The sequence below is a fragment of the Varroa destructor genome, unplaced genomic scaffold, assembly GCF_002443255.2.
Source record: "Varroa destructor unplaced genomic scaffold, Vdes_3.0 BEIS01000004.1, whole genome shotgun sequence".
Classification (NCBI taxonomy): domain Eukaryota; kingdom Metazoa; phylum Arthropoda; class Arachnida; order Mesostigmata; family Varroidae; genus Varroa; species Varroa destructor.
The window spans coordinates 4,088,078-4,107,508 of record NW_019211457.1 but is presented as its reverse complement, the minus strand read 5'-3'; the positions used below and the strand labels follow the sequence as shown (position 1 = coordinate 4,107,508).

General features: G+C 41.8%; 1 protein-coding gene and 2 long non-coding RNA genes across 5 annotated transcripts; 2 read left to right on the top strand and 1 right to left on the bottom strand.

The window, feature by feature from the left end:
- Window positions 1–2: 2 nt before the first annotated feature.
- On the top strand, window positions 3–9,004 carry LOC111250021 (uncharacterized). Of its 3 annotated transcripts, none has more exons than XM_086988845.1 (5): window positions 3–1,608; window positions 3,773–3,810; window positions 4,204–4,244; window positions 5,343–5,495; window positions 7,961–9,004. In XM_086988845.1, exons 3-5 carry the CDS (start codon window positions 4,211–4,213, stop codon window positions 8,137–8,139), a joined length of 366 nt encoding a protein of 121 aa, XP_086844971.1. In that variant the 5' UTR covers window positions 3–1,608; window positions 3,773–3,810; window positions 4,204–4,210; the 3' UTR covers window positions 8,140–9,004. The 3 variants fall into 3 exon arrangements, with proteins under 3 accessions (XP_086844971.1, XP_086844970.1, XP_022660341.1); XM_086988844.1 differs by lacking the exon at window positions 4,204–4,244 and having other exon boundaries at window positions 7–196; window positions 978–1,608; XM_022804606.2 differs by lacking the exon at window positions 4,204–4,244 and having other exon boundaries at window positions 7–1,608.
- A 6,180-nt stretch (window positions 9,005–15,184) lies between these two features.
- On the bottom strand, window positions 15,185–17,080 carry LOC111249311 (uncharacterized). The gene is made up of 3 exons (XR_015326993.1): window positions 16,811–17,080; window positions 16,521–16,571; window positions 15,185–16,270 (listed from the first exon to the last, which is right to left on the bottom strand). It is a non-coding gene; the product is annotated as an uncharacterized LOC111249311 (long non-coding RNA).
- Window positions 16,514–19,418, top strand: LOC111249310 (uncharacterized). Its single transcript, XR_002672868.2, has 3 exons — window positions 16,514–16,642; window positions 17,744–18,006; window positions 18,177–19,418. It is a non-coding gene; the product is annotated as an uncharacterized LOC111249310 (long non-coding RNA).
- The last annotated feature ends 13 nt before the right edge of the window (window positions 19,419–19,431 follow it).

Genomic DNA, 19,431 nt, shown 5'->3' with positions numbered 1-19,431 from the left:
TTTATTTGGTGTACATTTACGGTGGAAAAACCTAGTGGCAGCTTTGAATGAATTGAACTGGCCTCTCTATGAGCTATCTGTTAGAATGCTGTGGCCGCCTGGTGCCTCAGATAAAAACGCTGTACTCTTTGCCATTATGCCGCTGTCTGCTGGCTAGGGCCTGACGTACGATGCCTTCTCGATTCTCCAATAATTTGTGCGTATTATATTTCGTGTCTGAAAAGCTTTCTTGTCAAGAGCCGTGTTGAATATGTGATCGTCAATGCTTGCGGAAGCAGGTACGAAAAATGTGACTTAACCCAGGCTTGCGCAGGAATAGTTTGAATGCCCCGAACTGCAGTTTGCTCCATGACGTCCGTTTTGGTCGATTGCCACATTTCTGTTGCTGATCCGCTGTTCAGAGTTCTTAGCCACAGGATTGTTTCTTTACGAGGAGCAGAAAATCGGAACAAAGCTGACTTCAAACATTTAGAGACCAATTTAAGAAGGACTTTGAATTGATCTAAATCAAATGACATTCATGGTAGCATTCGTATAACACTCGACTACCATTGATGACTATCGTTCACATAATTAATAATAAAATTATCATTGAAGGAATATTATCGCTCGGTTTGGTTTGTTTGCGCTCCCTTTTTTCCAAGCCAACGAATCGACACTTCATGCTCACGACGCCAGATCGTCCAACGTTGAACTCACCTAACTATAGGCCGTACCGGTGCGTTGGCTCTGGGGTGCCTCAGATTCGTGACTTGAATAGCCAAAAAAAATCACGCTCAGGAAATCGATGCAGGGCAGAAAAACAGCCTATCTAGCAGCACCCGAAAAAATGAAGCTCCATTAATTCAACATGTATCGTTCGTTGTGGGTCCGAATAGTATAGCAAGGTTAAGTTATATATACATATATATATATATTCCGAACAATTTTCGCTCTAAAACGACGACGACGACGATGATTAAATGTGACTAGAACAGGTTTGCCTATCTATCGCTCTGCTCGCGAGAGCGTTCGCATGTCCCGGTGGGATCTCGCTATTTATAACGAGAGACGCGTGGACCGAATGTGAGTGCCGCCGCATCTACTCGAGCCGAGAGAGACGGCAGAGGCCGGCTTTCGTCACCGTCCGCCAGGTTATTGGAGACTGGACCCCCCAGTGTCGCCACAATCGAGGCACCAGAGATGCTCGCATAGCGCACGGAGAAAGAGCTCGGTGACAGGGCTCACCCCTCTCCCGCTCGGTGAACCTCCTTCTGTTTCTTTATGAACAAATAGTATTTATTCTACGAACAGAGAGACATCCCAACGTGCGTGCAGTACTTTAGCTGCTACAGCTTGAAGACTAGCGCATAGCGATCCTAGTTTTGTTCCAGCCATATCGTTTCGATCAGCAGTAGCGGCCGTAGCCGAGACGCGGAAAGGCAGGCTGACAGCGGAAACCTGTCGGCCAAGTTGATGCCCTAGAGAATTGTGCAGAATACAATAACTTAATTAAATTGGTACAGTAATAGACTTATGTAAAAATCGAGGAAGCCCAGCTCGACGGGACGGCATAGCGATGGATCGTGTCTACGTGTTTTGCTTCCTTGTACTGCTGGCCTATCAAAGGTAAGATTTCGCAGTAGAACGAAAATGCTCACGTGATGATGCGGTAAAAATAGATTTCACACAATTTGTGTCGTCAAGATAACGCACTTTTGTTTTCGACGCTCTAGCCGAAAAGATCGTTTTCATACTTAAATGATACGAATTTTTGTAGCACTGAATTTGTTGTCAACTGCTTAATATTGTATTTTTTAACATGGATAAATAGAGTTTTTACGTCGAAAACAACCCGTGGGCCCCATTCGGGCATCTAGCACAAGCGGTGTGACCAAATTTGACACGGCTATTTATTTTCGATTGTGGACCATAGTTCGATAGTGTGAGAAAACGCTCCGTAGCGATCGAGCGAAATTGTATCCAGTGTCTACCTAATTACGTCAGTATCGGAATAAATATCCGCCTTTTGTTTGCACAATGCGCTACTGTATTGCTATATATATATATATATATATATATATATGTATATAGCAATACATATATATATGTATATATATGGCAAGTCTTGTCTCGTACAACTCTTGCTTAACGTGGAACCCTGTCCGTAAGCATGTCTCTATCTAAATAGGCTATAGCCGAGAGCTGGCAAGCGACGTCCACAAACTGTGCGTTCAGCCGCTACTAACGAACCTTACGTATGTAATATCTGATATTGATCGATTTAAAGCTTCGAACACCCTGCTACTACCGTAGACGGCCCGCTATTTCCTAGCTCTCCTCTAGAAAACGATCCGATTAGAAACGTTTATATATATATATATAAAGAAGTTGCCGCTAAGTATTGCTCTGTCTATTTAACAACTCGCTGAGAAATTCTAACTACGAGAACTCTCTATTAAAGGTTGTTCTGGGTGTTGTTTTGTAAAAATCAGTTGTTCCCTGACTGCCTAGTTTATGCATCAATAGATGATGTATTTGTCCGACATCTTGCTTTGCTTACTTAAATGTAGACGTTTACTTTAAGGCGAAGAACCTCAAAAGCCTTCTGAATTATTTATTAGGTAATTATCACAATTGCTTATTATATTTTTTTCTATTTATGCACATTATTATCAGCTAGTTCTACATGTCGGGTCAAATCATTCGTACTGCGTTATACTACCAAATCATAAACTTCCTTTTGCGGAAGCTCAAAAAAATTATAAAAACAAATACAAAGACCAGTAGATAATTAAGGGAGCACTCAGCGTAGAATTATATGCACAATATAATGAGAGGATATCCAAAGTGTCCATTCTTGTGTCGCGACCTGCACAAATCATGCACAGATAAATACATATGTATATTACACTGACTTGTCCAAAACAGATGTCGCAAAAGACCATTTTTTCACCGCCCAGAACCGATTGTATCAATCGCAAATTTTCGTGAGAATGACAAGAATTAGCGATGTCCATCACTAACGGAGGTGTCGAACCCTACTGCTTCTCTTTGACCCAGAACCGTACAAGTACGAGCTGATGATGCTCACTTTGTACAATTGGGTTGACTGAAAAACTAATCCATAGAGAAATCAATTGCTTGTGGTTCCGCGGTGACTATATTGTGTAGACATTGCCGGTACTCATAGAAGAGGTCCAGATGTAGGACTAGTTTACTAATCGCGATGACGGGTCCCACTTACCTGGGAATTTGATCGACATCGCTTCATGAGTCGCAATTGTTGGGTCGAGCACAAGATTGTAACCCTGGATGAACCAGTGCGGTGTCGACTTTACGCATACAATATTGAAGTACATTTTTTTTCCGATTCGCGTAGAGAATTTTAGCCAGAGAAATAAACTTCGCAGTGTATTTTTAGTTTCAAATCTTAGGGACACTAATCAATTATTCTTATTCGGATAAAGTCCACCCAACAACAGAAATAATTTAAATAAATCGTTTAAGAAAAAGTTCGCCGACCTTTACTTAGATCACCAGTCCACCGTTTGGCTATTGTGACTTTATTTAATTACAAATCTGCCAGCAACGCAATAGATGTTGTTCGATCTCTAATTCAATAGAGACCAGATGGACAGAATGGATAAGTGTTAACGTTAACGTTATGGAAATCATCATTTTCAATGATTAAACTTATAATGGTTTTTTAAATTAATATGGCACAAAGGAAATAGATCGATTTGGATCAACATTCATGTTTTGCTTATTATAAACGTTGTCTTATTTTCAGTTTGTTGTGCTCCGCGGACGACGAACTAGCTGCTTCTTGTAAGTAGTCTCGATGACTTTTCGATTCCAGTTCTGGCATCAACTGTTATTGGCCTATAATGATTTGTCACAATTTCGTAGAATTTGCGACAAATTTTAACTGTTTTTTTTTTTTTTTTTTTTTTTTGTACAAAACTATTATATGAAACACAACATATGTTGTTTCCGCTAAGTCAAATGATGTCATTGGAATTTTCAGCATACATACAAACATATAGAAATGTTTAATGAAAGGGGCTGCAAAGCCCCTGCAATTAAACTACGGGCACTGGCAATACAAGCATTTTGCCCCCATAAAGTGAACTGTGCGTAATATATATCAATCAATGTTAGAAAATGGTTATATTATATAGTTGACTTGCTTTTCCCCCCCTCGCGTACGTTTCGTTTTAGGTAAAATATGATTATTTCTACTGCTTTGGATGGATTAAGAGGTAAGCTAATCTTTTGTCTAACTAACAGCGCTCCAAAGTGGGTTATATTTTCATACGATACACGTCATGTTCTTTCGTGGCGTCCGTCGGAAGTTTTCTGGGTCAGATTTTATTTCTGCTTAGCACCAATCTCCATTAAAGCAACCCCAACAAGACAGTGAACTCATCGTAATTTTTGTTGAACAAAATTTTCCAAACTTTTATAGCTTTCTCCTGTCTCGGGAAATCTCCACTGTCCCACTTTGATTCTTCTATTACCATCAACGCGAAAAGAAAGATCTTGCCTTCTAAAACACCGCAATCCTTCATCCGTCACCGCGTTACTAAAATACATCAGCTTCGGATTTGCGGATAGTGCAGGTTGAAGCTGACTTCTTTAATGGTTTCTCAAAGCCGGACGTTTTTTGATGAGCGCCATCTTTTCCAGCAGGTCGAGATGGGCAAATTGATTTTATCGAGACTTATGTTCTTACGCGCATTCATAGCCTTCTATAAGTTCACAAAGTTTGTGCCCAAATCGATTATGCCATCCGTTAAGCCTTGCGAGCTCGCAGCTCAGTTCATAATAGTAGGCTAGTGCTGATTGAGTTGAACTCAAAGGAACAGAAAAAAAAATTGTTCTAGGTCAGCAGAGCGAGACTTGGTCTCGTTTCAAGTCATGTGAAAACATAAACCTGCTTCGAAACTCATATCCATCGCATAAATGTGTTTTGGGACTAGGAATGCATGGTCCTTAAAAACGCCATACAGGACTTTGTCGTGACGCCTGTATAGTATATTAAATGATAGAAATTCCGCTGATCCTACTTCAATGAACCATTTTCAGCTTCACCTTCTCGAAAGAGTTCGCATATACGTTTAATTTTGTGGGTAGAATATATTGTCAGGTTTTGCTACCGAACAGTTTGCGGGCTTGCAATGCGATAACAAGCAACCCTTAGGATTTTAGGACCTTTGAGCGATATTGCACCGGATGTTTATCATATATCAATGCCAACAAATAAGGCAGTGGTTTTTCCTATTTTGAACATTTACATATATCATTGACTTACTTTTATAAGGTTCTAATCGTTCTGTATTTTTTGTTATTCTCGTTAGTAATATGCAAAGAAAGAACAGTGCCGAGACGTGAGACACTTCGCTACTTCAGGTTTGCAGATGAGAGAGGTGTCACCTGTTACAACCCCGAAGAAATCGTCGACTTAAAAGAGTGCATCGGTTATTGCAAATCGAATGGACGATTTACCTTCGGTAAGTACGAAATACGTGTCCCCGTAATGATGTAGTCGTAGAGTGATTTCTTTTTAGGTTTAGGTGGTCTAGGTTAAAGTAGCCGAGCGTAGAACGACACCACTTGGCGGTGGGAGGGGCCAGCCGCATAAAGCAATGCGTATCGAACGTAAAGCTCGAGATTTCTATGTAAGTGCCAAACGCATTTTTCGTTGCTATAATGGCCGACATATATGAAATCTGTATCAATCACGTGCCTACTAGGCTTTTGATATTCTTTCATTTTACCGTATTCAGACATTTGAAGAACAGCGGTTGGGTAGTCCTATGAATAAGGCACGATGTGTCTTCTATTTAGACCTTATTTGTAAAACCTATATGCTGATAGTTATTTTGCCTTATTTGCACCAATCTTCAGTACGAGTACACTATGGCCCTTTCGAATCTAAGCAGAAAAAGTATGCGCCTTCAGTGATAGGATCACGTCGTGTTCTCTCCGCATTATTCCGTTGTCCGAAAAGGATGCATATATAAACAGATGTACACTTACCAACGTTGACCAGCAGGTAGATTTGCTCGCATGATTTGTCTCCCACTGTACTCCTATGAAACGAGTTAACGTAGTGTAATGTAGAGGAAACATTAGCATAGTTAAACTCCTTGACCATCCTTTGGATTATTACTGTGTGTGCAAGTCACATAGGTTCAAGTGAGTCGATAGTTTTAAGGATTCATTGATATTTATTGCGTTAGGATGTTGGGAAGGGGGCAACTCGATTATGATCGCAAGCCTTAGGTTTCGAAAATTGATTTTCTGTGGAATCTCAGTGCATCCTTTTCGCAAGACACACAACCTTCCAGATGAATGATCAGAGACAAATCTCGATCTATTCGTATTTTCTACAATAACAGCACAGTTGCATGATGTAGACAATAGCGAAACTGTATGGGATCCAGATACATTTACCGGTAAAGTTGTGACCCGTCTAGGTTTCCAGGAGCCGAACCATAACCGATACCCCACGCTAGAGGGGCAGACGCAATTGCCGAACAGGTAGCTAATCTTTGCGTTGCATTTCGTTGGTCCTATTTCGTGTTAGCAGCATCTGCCGGTGTACCGTTTGGCATTTTGTTCTGTGAAATATAGCCAGCAAATATGTACGCATGAGAGAGTGAATCGGAAATAAACGACAGCTGGGGGGAAAATACCCTACTCTATCTATAGGTTTGGCTACGACGAAGGATCCAGAAAGTGGTCGGCCTGCTTACAAACTCACATTCGTTGCTAGCAAAACAAATACGTTTACCTAGGCAGTAGAGAATTCTACAAAGTGCACAGACGCTCTGCGATCGTAGCGACTGGGGAAAGGCAGCTTGAAGAATCGTCTTTGGATGGATGGGAACCTATAAGCTCGCTAGGAATGCTACGAAGATTATGGGACGGCGAAGCAACTACTCAATATGTGACGGAAACGTATTGCTCCCGAGTCATACTGAAGAATGCTAAAGATTACTCTCTTTTCCTAGATGCCATTGAATCTGGCCGTGCAGATCCACGTGTCTATTGACGTGCAGACTGCTTTCAACTGAACTCCTGCAGGGACGCTCGGTGTGCCATCAAATTTTACCCGGCTAAGAACCTACCGCCTGTCGGTGCCCCCACACCGTGTACGCTGTGGAACAAAGGGCGCCTGTTCCAATGGCACCTGGTCATAAGTCTATTGTTGCCTGCGGTGTACGCAAGGGAACAACCTATGCCTGCCAATGAAAATGCCAGACATAAGAAGACATCTTAAACATATGATATGGGGAGCATAGATGTAGGTCATTCTACTCGTTAAACTCCAACGACAGAGGCTCCAGGTCATCCAACCATCTATTCAATTCATAATGCCTACTGATGGATACGTGAACGACTGTGTGCCTTTGACGGCATGTTAAACAACAAGAACAGTAATCATCGTAACGGCAGAAAAGTTCGTTTGCCTAGTAGACTCGTATCGAGGCTGTGTGAAAGAAGGGCCCAGCGCGGTCAGCCATCGCTATTCATCTTCATACTAGGCTTTAAATTCTGGTTTCTGATTAGTATTAGTATATTAGTACAGTGACATTCACTCGGACATTTTCATATATAGGGAATTCGCGCATATATATATATATATATATATAAGCAAACTTCTTGTAAACCGCGCGTCGCCATCGGCCTACTCTGATCCGTGACAAAAGGCCTCATTATGAGTAGTAGTTGGTGTTCGATTCTTGGCAAATTCATTTGCTATTTTCCTCTATTTCGTGCATAATATAGATACCGGGAATAAAGCGTCTTTTTTGCAAACAATCACAAGAGCAAACGTTACGTATGCTTTACTCCTTATGTTTCTACTTTTACGCCAGGCATTGGTGTTAAGCGACTCAGCCGTCTCTATTTTTGCGAGACTTCTTACAGCTTGGGTTAATTTTTTTTTTGTACTGCGGTTGTTTTTCAGATAACCAGCCGACTACTGATTGTTGGTGTTGTGTGCCAACAGCTAATACTACGATCAAAGTATTGTTCGAGTGCAGGAATGGGCACACCGAGACCCGAGACGTGCTAATTCCAACCAAATGCGACTGCATGTCGTGCAGCAACAATAGTGGCTCGCCCGTAATCCCCATACCCACGTAAACGTATTGATCATAACGGTTCAACCTGTAGAGAAAATACATACATAGACGCAAAGTGTATGCTCTGGCAAACGTAGTGACTCAGGAAAATTTTCAACAATGAAAAAGTTGAGTCAAACGACCAGAATCGAGAAATTGTCTAACTTCTAAAAGCATTCCTTGGGGGTAATGTCGGCGTTAAGCGAGGCTATTTATAATTTGTGCTGCTTTAATTAAAAAAAAAATCAATCTTATCCTTTTTCCTTGGACAACTACAAAGTATGATAAATAGTAGAGCACAAGGAAAACATATTGCTTGATTCCCGTAATATAGGATTCATCGAATCCAATTACTTTCTTCTAATGCTAATTAATCGAAGAACATTATGTCAGCGTAACCAATGCTAAACGCGTGCTATTTTGATGTATATATTTATGTACCGTATATGTATGAGCAGACTTCTACCTGCGGTGAACGCTACTCTTTTCTCGACAGAAGCCACAATCGATTTTTCCTATTTTTATCATTTTGAGATAGAAAATTATACAGGTACTGACAAGCTGCTCGCGATGATTACTGTAAAAATACGCGCTGTATCATTTTCGACATTGATTAAACCCGCATTAAATAGATGCGAAACAGAAAACATACCGAAATCAAGCAAATCAGTAGCAAAGTACGTCTGCTGCGCGTACATCATTTCCAAAATCATCATAGAGTATACGTATATGGGTTTTAATTCGTAGCAATAATGACTAAGGCGATTCATTAGTTTGCCGTGTTATCTTTTCCTAGGGTAATGTGAATATATATTTTTTGTAAAAACTGAGAAAAAAAATTAATAAATTAAGTCTAATTAATGCAAAGAAACGGACGAAAATAGAAAGGGTCGATTTTTCATTTGAACGAATTTGTTTGCCTATGACGCGTTTTCTAGCAGCGCCATTTTGGCTGGTCGCGTTTATGGGAGATTTTTGTAGACGTTCATGATAATAGCCACCAAATGGCCAGGTATTCTGTGAGAACGACCCAGCTGGAATATTAATTTTCTTTCTTTTAAAAATATCGTACCGTTGTGTAGTATCAAACATTTGGAAGTCCAGTATCCAGAGTTTACGCGTTAACTGATGTGTTACACAAGTAGTAGTAATAACAACAAAAAAAAACGCTAGCTGTCAAAATAATTATTTGCTAGGCAATATATTTTTGTTTAGTCATTGTTATTATATCGCTCTAGCTTGCTAATGAATAACTTCGACCGCCGCATCGTTTATCAACTACAAATTGATCTAAATAGACTTAGACATGCCACTTGTTTTCTTTGGAAATGCACTCTTAGAGAACAAACACCAACTATGTGTTACAATTTACTGCTTTTTTGCCAAACAGGCCCCTGGTAGGAGTCAAATGGAGGGGGGTGAGGAGGGGATTTTAGTCGAAAGGCTAACAAACTCAATTTACGAAGTCGATAAATCACGCAGACAATTCGCCGACGGCACGGGGCAAGCCGCGCCAGACAGGGGCACCGTTGACGGCAGTTTTTCTAGTGGACGCGCCGGCCGGTCAATAGCAGCATCCTAGTTTTACCTGAGGCGCGAAAATAATACACAATGATCGCAGAGCCGGTTAATCTTACTTTATTCCTGTTCCATGTAGAAACGACGTACGTCTGGGTGTAGAATACACAGGAATTATGATACATGGGAGAGCTGCGATCATTTTGAGGATTTTGCGATATACATTGCGCTGTACGTATGTAATGTATATACGGTTGTACTGCTCTTTCATACGATCTTTAAAAATGCGGCCGTACTATGTCTATGTTGTTAAGAGCATTAACAGTAATCGCGTAAAACACGCCTATTGACGGTCTTCCAAAATAGCTCACGAGAGCAATCAATCAATCATCGACTATATAAAAACTATTAATTTAGAAACATTCATCCACTGCTGTTCGATGCACTGCTGTGTGTTGTATTCTTCGTACTAACGCTGGTTCGACTCCAATGATAGGGTAATGTATTGCAATTATATGTATCAACTTTACATTGCAATATATGAACTTATTGTATTAACATTACGCAAGCGACCGCAGGTGGCTAGTAACTAGCATAATAATAATAAATCGTATAGTATAGCAGTATATCCTATCTGGTGTCTTCGAAACCGTTCAACTAAACTTATCATCGCCGTCAACCTTGATCAGACGGATCTAACTAGACATTTTTCCTAGTATTCCTTGGGTGAGATTAAAACTCGTCGAATTTTCTGCACATAACGACTTTCTCACTCGTATGCCTGACATTTAAGTACCGTCGTTTCATTGATGGATATATACTGTTCCCCAGTTCGTCTTTCTCTTATGATTTACGGATAAATTCCTATTTGTACGCGTACGAAGCTATGCTACATGGTGGCATATAATAATACGGCAGTTAGCTCAATCATTACGAGCTTCATTACGGTTCTTATCAGCCCCAACAGCAGTTCTGTCTGTGGTCTATCTATACACCGCCACTCTCGTTCTGCCGTATAATCATTTAGCCCTCTGTTCGGCAAAAGCTACCGGCCACAACCATTTTACACCTTCCTACTGGTATAACTCGAAAAATTAATAGGCAAACACGGACCTAACATAGCGATAGAATCAACGAGCTGAACAGTCGACAGGGTTAAATCAGCGAAGGAACCATATAGTTGGTCGTATTTGTTCGTACACCCTTTGTTCAACCAAAGAGAACGTTCGTTTCCTATTCAAGAGAAGGACGACAGAAGCGATTGGTTGGTGAGTTGAGCTAGGAATGGCAGAAAGACAACCGAAGATTAATCCAGAGCGCGACCAGGAATGAAAAGGGAGGAACATGGAAATCTTGGATGAATAACAAGTTATACGAAATAAAAAAGCATACTGGGGCATCGGACGTTCCAGTTTAAGATGACCACGTCACTCGCGGCCAATTGTGTAGCAAACGCCGCGAGGGTAGATGGCTCGTTTATAGGCCGCGCAAAAATTAGCTAAGTCTACGTAGAAGAGCTTAGCTTTCAAATGATGGTCTGCAATAGTCGCCACTTCTCTCTCTCTCTTTCTCTCTGTATATATCTCAGAGTAAGGGTTTACCTCCAAAACGCCACCCACACTCTTTGAACCTTTGCCAATTTCGGAGATTAGAAAAAGGGCTCGATTGTGATATTTGCCAATTGGAAGTTTTATTTCTCTCAAATGATCACTACGTTCCATTCCTAATCAAGCCGTAAACAATTTATAATCTCTCCACCCTGACATTTACAATGTCTAAGACCGTATTGTGATAGAGGCAGACCCACTAGCAATACCGTAGATATAAATTTATACAAAAATTGTTATTAAATTGGTCGTGACAAAGGTTGGTGCGACTGTAATAGAAGGTGCCACTGAAACGAATTGTACGAATAGAATAAAGGAAGGAGGTATAAGCAATCTGTGATGGGTGAGGAGACGTTCTACCTAGCTACATTTCGCGCTAACCCTAGCCATAGCCATTATCCTTTGTGGTTCACAGAATATTAACAGATAACATTGGATGATATATTAGCGTATGTCTAATGCGAAAACGCATAATATTTGGTAAACAGCTTTTCGCTAGTTTGTGTTAGGCCTTTTTTGGGCAGAACCGTTATGCTTGATTTGTAAATGCCCAGCGAAAGCTCAAGACTGAAGTTACTTCTACGATGAGCTGCATTTAGAACCACAATTATATTCAACCAAATACCTTCTTCGGCGTCGAAGTCAAAACACAAATTGATTTTATGGGTATTGAACTTGGCTTGGACCATTCACCTGGTAACAAAATTCTAAATACTACGTGGAAATAAGACATTTTTTTCGATTTATTTGCGAGACTCAGGTATCGGTTCACATAAAAACCTATGAAGATAAAATGTTAAAATTGATTCTCTCTCTCCTCTCTCTATTTCGGCACCCCCGCGCCTATTACAATGTTTGCGTAGCGAAACCGTAGTTAATAGCTATAAGGCGTCAGGAGAGGCGTCGCGTCGAGTAAAAGCATTCGCGGTCCTTCTAGACCTTTCAACTACCTAAATTCGTTTATTTCGGCCGTTTTCGTCCACGGTTTTATTTGCACACTTTTAACTTTTTATTGCTGTCTAAAACCCAATGACATGCCGCTTTCGTTCTACCTCACTCTATTTCAAGCCGACGTTGGGGGCCTTCCATACGAAGCTTCTGTCACAACTCGATGCCGCCGCCGCCACCACCGTCGCTCCTGGTCGCGATGAAAGCCCTGACCTTTTAGCAGCAGCGACGCTACACAGAGCACATTAAGAGCTGTTCTTTCGGAGCTGTTCCAAATCACCCGACAGCTTGCACAAGCAGCAGCAGCAGCGGCGGTCGCCGTCGTCACATACCAACTTTGGCAATGAGCAGATTCCACAGTCGCGTACAACACTGTTCAATAACGCGTCGCTTCTCGACCATTTCCCTAGTTTCCTTTCCAACGCCTTCTCTCTCTTTTTCTTGTGCCTTTTTTACTTTCTCTCACTCTTTATGAAAAAGCTTTTATTTTGGAAAGAGAAATAAACATGGCCAACACTGCTACTGAGTTGAGCAATTGGCATCTCCTCTCGTTTAAGGTGATACGTGGTTTTCCAGGTGTCTTTTGCCAAGCGTCGGGCCGTTTCGACACTCGAGCGTGCCCCTTCAAGAATGTAAACTCTCTACAGATGGTTGTAATAGGGCATCATACGGCACGGATATCATTTGCTGTCTTCAACGTTTCCCTCAATACCTCTATACCGCTATACCTCTTTGACGGTAGTATTTTTCTTATTGGTCGTTTGTAGAGGGCTCGCCAGTGTGACGCTTCTCGTGGTGGGCATTCTTTGTCACGAATTTTTGCACCGCTAAGAACTTTAGGAGGCCTTCCAAGCCGAAACATCGTAATTTATACTTTGAAGTTTATACAATTTTCGTCAATCGGTAAGAAGCGGGAAATTAGTAGCTGTAACGGATTTAGTTACTGGGACACTTGCTTCGCCTAACCGTTCACGGCCACTTGATTGAAGATTCATAATTGAAAATTAAGAAATACTACCTATTCAAATTGGACATGTCAAGCAAACAAAAGCAGCGCTTCACACGCGTGCTGAACCTGGCAGCCCGAGCATTTCATTAGAAGCAGTGTTAAATATTTGTTATCAGTACCTAAAAAAAACAGTCGGCTCGTGCCGATTTCCAGCTGCATCACAGGGTACAGAAGTTCAACGATAGAATATTATATAATAACGTTGTATCTAAGAAACGAAATATACGAATATAGATGAACGAGTTCTATACATACGACCCAGGCTGCTAGACTGTATTGTTTATTTTTTTACATAGATCAGCCTTAACGTGTGATGCACGGAGTATAGCGCTCTGTTTCGAAGAGGTTTTTCGTCGTTCGATGACGTCGATGGACATTTTGGACAAAAGATCGGAAAAACATCACAGTATGGTCTTATTTTTGGAAGATGGAATGATGCTGGCAGCTGATCTAAGGCTCGACGCTATATTACTAAGCGTTAAAGACGAATCAAGTGTGCACCGCAATTTATCTTATTTATCTAACTTGGGTGCTAACTTATTTATAACTAGTGTTTAGCTACAAAGCGAAACGCGCACACCCCACGACGTTATGGAAACTATAAGATATTTTAGATTAAGGAACGCCATATTCAGATGTCTGAACTTCGAGACATAAATTACAGGTTGTATGCCTTCACTTTATATACGACTGGCTACAGATACCGAAGGCTATTAGCGATTCTATCAATTAAATCAAAGATTCACGTTCCAACATGTAACAAACTTGAATACTAACAATTATTTCTGTCTAGCGGGCGATCGACCGCTAAATCATTTGTAACGTCTAGCCGAGGTTCGTTTGCAAAGGGTCATGTACTCTTAGGTTAGGTATCGTCTGTCGAATGTGGTTCGAAATAGGTTGAATGGCAACAATTACATCTGGCAGTTGATGACTAAACGCCATGATAGGCGTAGTATCCATTAAGTGGAGTTTAGTTTATGAACGAAAATCGTAATTTTATCGGGTCCAGAGCGAGTGACAGAAGGCCATGTATAAGCGCCCTCTGATTGGCGTCAACGTATGTTGTATCGTCTACTCAGACGGTCGCATTCACACATCGAATCCGGATTTCGACCTCTTCTTCATACATAGATAACGATAAAACTGCGAGAAGACCAAGCCTGCCGATCTACGTAATAACGTTCACTATTAACCGCGTTGTTGTCTGCTGGCGCGTATCTGTTGAATTGCATGGCAAAAGAAGTGGCTTTTGTTACGGAAGGAGACGGATATCTTAGTGGACAGAGATAACTGAGACATCGGCTGAACCGCAGAAACCGTAGTAATATCGTAGGAGTTTCAGCTCTATGTAAAATAGAGGTGTAATGCTTGCTTTCAGATTACCTCGATACTACTTCGAAGGTTTAATGGATAAATCAAACAGTTTTACTGTTCCGAGCGGAAGCCTTTTCGTATCCGTAGTTTTTAACCTGCTTGTAAATAAAACAGACTTATGGATTCAGCTCTTTATGTTGTTAGACCAAAAATACTTATCTGTTTATGCCGTTATTTGTATCAACGTGAGTTGTGCTTTAAAATGGTACTCAGGTAGACTCTTTACCGGAAACTTAGAATAAACGTTTCGATAAACAGCTTCACTCTTTTTGATCCCTGGCAATGTGCCGATTATTAATATTACGTCAAACTACGAACTGCCGCCTCTTTGGACGATTTCTCCTTGTTTTCTTCCGTACTTTTGAAAGAATTACTCCAACACAGGACCTGATTTTGCGAAAAAACACTGCGGCAAAAAATGGAAAACTGAACTTATGCTAAAAATAAAATCCTTTCCTATAGACTTGAAGGCCGCTGGGCCTTGTTGCCACCACGGGTTGAGTGGCGCTATCCTCTTAGTGCCAGTACTACTAATAGTTATAATAAAGTAATAACTGATTCTACAATATAGTCATCTAACTTGATAAGGATAAGTATCTTGTTCGGCTGATGCGCCCTAACTCACAAACTTTATTTAAATATGAAGAGCTTTGGATTTTGCCTGGCCATCTTCTACGAAGTTTCCACATGGCAGAGTTTAAAGACCAGGGAATTTTACATTGAAATTATCCGTGTGGATCGTACGTTGCGTCTCGTATAAACAGGTATGTTGATTATAGCCCAGTAGCGTGCTAACACATATCGTGGGGCCGACCACGCGGAGGCATTCATCTACGGCGTGAGGTTAAGGTGTAAAAGGATAAGTGGGTCAGAGGTTCATGCAACAGCAATATCGATACGGTCTACGGATATACGATAATTACGTTGCGGACTATAGCCAATACTCTGCAGCTGACCTCGACTCATCTCATCGACGCAGTATGAGTACGTATTGATAGCGATTTCTGTACAGCAGTCCATTGCAGTGCCCATGCCCAGTTACGCTGGCGACAGCTCCGTAATGCAACCATTGGCAGCTCACAATGCCACCAGAAACGCCTTCTCCCGCTTCGTACTGCGACACTTCGTTAATCTTGACACGTACTGTCAGTGATGCCATTACGCTGAATAGTTGCCGTTAACTACAATAACTCGTAGTTGCGCTCGCCCCTAAAAGGAAAAGGGCAGTGTAATCGCCTGCCTTTTCAGGGCTAGGCACTTCTCGGAGAGCTTTCTTAGCCTCGATGTCGTTCTTTGTCGCCAGTTTAATCGACAGCCATAGTAAGCCCCCTCATGATTAGCTAGCGGGTGATGCGAAGACGACAAGCTCCATAAGAGAACACCATTCCTGCATCGAAGACTTTTCTGATCGTCTATATCCGTCAATATATTGCTGATCGTTAGCGGTGGAATGCCATCTTCAACTAGAAGGGATGCACTGGCTGCGAAGAAGTAATCATGGATTGAAGGCCTCTTGAAAATATTGGATATTCGTGGCAATTGCCGTCTTATCGGGAATAGAGGGCATCGTGACGCTATAGTAGCATCGGCTAACTTAGCGAGCGTTAGCTTTCGTAATTTATTTAAACAACGAACCTGCTTTGTTGACATGTCGCCAAAAAAACACTGCGTAAGTCCCGCGGAAAGCACCGACACTGCAAACAATATACGACATTTTGTTTAAAAGCTACTCAAAAATTTCCAACGAGTCGAGCATCTGTAGGAGCCTCTTGAATCTCACGGGCATACTCATAGCATCGCATGAAAAACAAGAATACTCTACGTAGTAGTAGGCACGTTTTGCGTCTAGGTCCACATCTGCTGTATAAAAGTTTTAAATATATAGACACATATGGCTGCACAATTTCGTATTATGCTAAGAAAAAAACGTTGTTGAACACTTACGTTAGGTTGTAGTACGGTAGAAGTCAATGGTTAAACAGAGCGAGATAACAGCTAAAACATCACACGATGAAATAGATTGTACTTGAGATACGGATATCATAGGTCAGAAGTTAAAAAAAAAAGTTAGTAGTGATATATGTGCGTATAATTTTTTTCGGTTTTTGAAATTGTCATTTATATAACTCATGAATTAATTATAATATTTTGACTAACTATGTTTTTTTTTTGGTTATTTACACTAATCGACCCGAGGATGACAACCCAGGCAAGTATACCAAAATTGCACTAACCACGTTCATGATTATTTAATAGCGTCTAGGCGTCGGTGATAGGTCGATATCGGGTCGCTGTACTCTGCCGATATAGAAACTCAGAGTGTAATGAAGATAGCTAAAGCAAACGGATAATGAACCAGTTGTGAGATAGTTTCCTATAATATTTTTTCACTAATATTTGGGCTTTAAGTTGGTGAAGGTGTTTTTGACTGAAAGACTAACTTGAGCGAGTGGCAAATTATTTCTTCACACATTCAGCTGCCTTTTTCCCCTAGATCACCTAGCTTCGGGGTAGACTACATTAATCTCAACATCGAGCCACATGCCGAAAATGGGAAGACTTTTTAGGGATCTTTCCAAGCAACCACACCAAAAGCGAAAAGCGATAGTCGCGGACAACCTTCTTAGTTAGAGTCCGGTTACTGACCAGTCATAGCAGACAGCCAAAAAGAATCTCCATAGAAACTCTGAGAAAGTAGGCAACCAGCGACGCAGAAGCCCGTTTCAGCCGTTCCTGCTTAACCACATCCTTTAGAGATGAGCAAAAATGAGCTGAAGGAAATGAGAAAGGCATGGAGAAACAGATAGGCCAAAGGGAGGCAGCGTAACAAGATAAAGATGCTGGAAACTGTATGAGAGAGTGACATATGGAGCGAACATTACCTTTGGTCAGAGCGGTCAGCCGAAATGTTTTCAAAGGCTTGACCGGACTAAATCTTTTTACCCTGATTCCAGATAGGGTATCGGGAAGAGCGAGCGGTACCAAGAACTCTCAGGAATGACGTCGGCTACAGTAGCTGAAAGTTGAGAGTCTAAATGGGACCAAAAGGGACCACTATTATTATAGACTTGAAATAAATATACATTATTTTACTACCGACCGTTCACTTACCAAGCCAGGGCTTACCCTCTAACGTTCTTTTTCTCATTCTATTTCCCTGCTGCCAGCCATACTCCTTAACTGCTGCTCCGGCAATCGAAACCTTGCAGACTTCGCAAGCCACCCAAGTTAGGCAAGGCAAGCTATTGCAATGGTCATCACAAACAGCGAACGGCAAAGCTGAACAGTCGAAAGACCCATTCCTAATTCTACTTACATAGAGGCTCAGTGCTACGGTGGTCCAGGCGATTTCGAAGCATAGATATACGACCGTCGTCGGCATTTGGCAAGGAGAATTGGGTGAGGAGTCGGCGAGGAAAGGAAAATGAAGGTAATTCCACCAGATAAAAGCCCACAACGGTCTTTTCTTAGAGACCGTTCTCCCAGTGCCGTATGTGTTTTTGTGTGTATAGGTGGCTACAGGGGAAAGGCAAGGCCATATAGGATATGGTCGCGACACCATACCTGGCACCATAGAGTAACAGTTTTTTCGGGTTGCAGCATTTCCCGCGTTGCAAGAAACGGTAAAAATAAAAGAGCGAGCAAGAGAGAGGGACAGAAGATTGGCTAAGGAAGATAATCGTCGAAACTTCTCTTAGCCATCTGCCTGGTCAACCTGTGAACGGATGAAAGAGAAGAGGCTGAAAGGTCCCTTGGAATGGACTGTACCAGCGAATGGGAATGATTCGAAGTCAGCTTGTAAGGAAGTTGGAAGGAGCAAGTATCCAAATCAACAAACCATAAAATCTTGCGGATTTGTCCTATTTATGCGAAGACTACCTGGAAGACGTCCAATATTATTTCTCGTTCGTTGACACTACCTAATGGTGCAACTGCCGTCCCCCTCAAACGTTTGCTGACTTCTGCATTATCCACGCTCGGACTACTCTTCCCCAACTGTCTTTACCCTGTGTTTTTCCTTCTTCTCTTCCGCGATACCTCGAATGGACTTGCGTAGCGATACGAAACAGCGGGCACCGTCTAGACTACAGTCCTGTCCTTTGGTCTAGTGGTTACGAGTCTGTGGTTCGAGTTCTGCCTTCTACTAAGGCGTTGGCTATAACCAGCCACGTAAGACTTGTTTCCCACTTCTGGTTACCCGTTACCCACCTGACGTTTGTCCCTCCGTCAGGATGCCACTAACTTCAGGCCACCCTTACATACATTCCTCTCCCTGTCCTATGCTCTCGGATTTTCCCTTTTTTTCGTTTACAGACGTCCTTTGTAGCACGGTATATCACTCTGGGCGGTCTTTTGTGCTTTACTAACGTTCATGTTTATGGGGTTGGGGTTGCATTGATTCCTTGAGCAGTTCTACGGTGTCCGCATGTTTTTCGTTGTTGTCAGATGGCCAGGTTGTTCGCTATTCTGACTTCACTGAACGAACCCACAACGGTGGTGGCCGGCCAATGACAATGGATCGGTAGGCTACTACAGCCTGCAAGCTCCAAGGTCTACCCTTGTAGGCTCAACGGCTTACGGCCTCTATAAAGTGCTGGCGAGCTTGAGTCGAGCATGTTGATGTGGATAACCCTGCAACCACGCACGCAAACATACGCTACGTTCCCTGCCTGCCTGTTTTGCTAAACGTAACAACATATAGAGTGAACTGTTATAAGTTGGGCGGAATCGGACCATAACTTCTGTATGTGCACTTCCCATGAAAGCCTGATCACATGGCACAATCATCGAATTCCACTGCGACCTGACCATTTTAGAAATATGATAACTATCGGATTTCCTATGGATGTATATA

What these genes read in the sequence shown, in the direction of transcription:
- LOC111250021 (XM_086988844.1), top strand. Translation starts at nt 1,559, where the DNA reads ATGGATCGTGTCTACGTGTTTTGCTTCCTTGTACTGCTGGCCTATCAA. An exon ending in GTACTGCTGGCCTATCAAAG is followed by an intron (nt 1,609 to 3,772) that starts GTAAGATTTCGC and finishes TCTTATTTTCAG; the next exon opens with TTTGTTGTGCTCCGCGGACG. An exon ending in GAATGGACGATTTACCTTCG is followed by an intron (nt 5,496 to 7,960) that starts GTAAGTACGAAA and finishes GTTGTTTTTCAG; the next exon opens with ATAACCAGCCGACTACTGAT.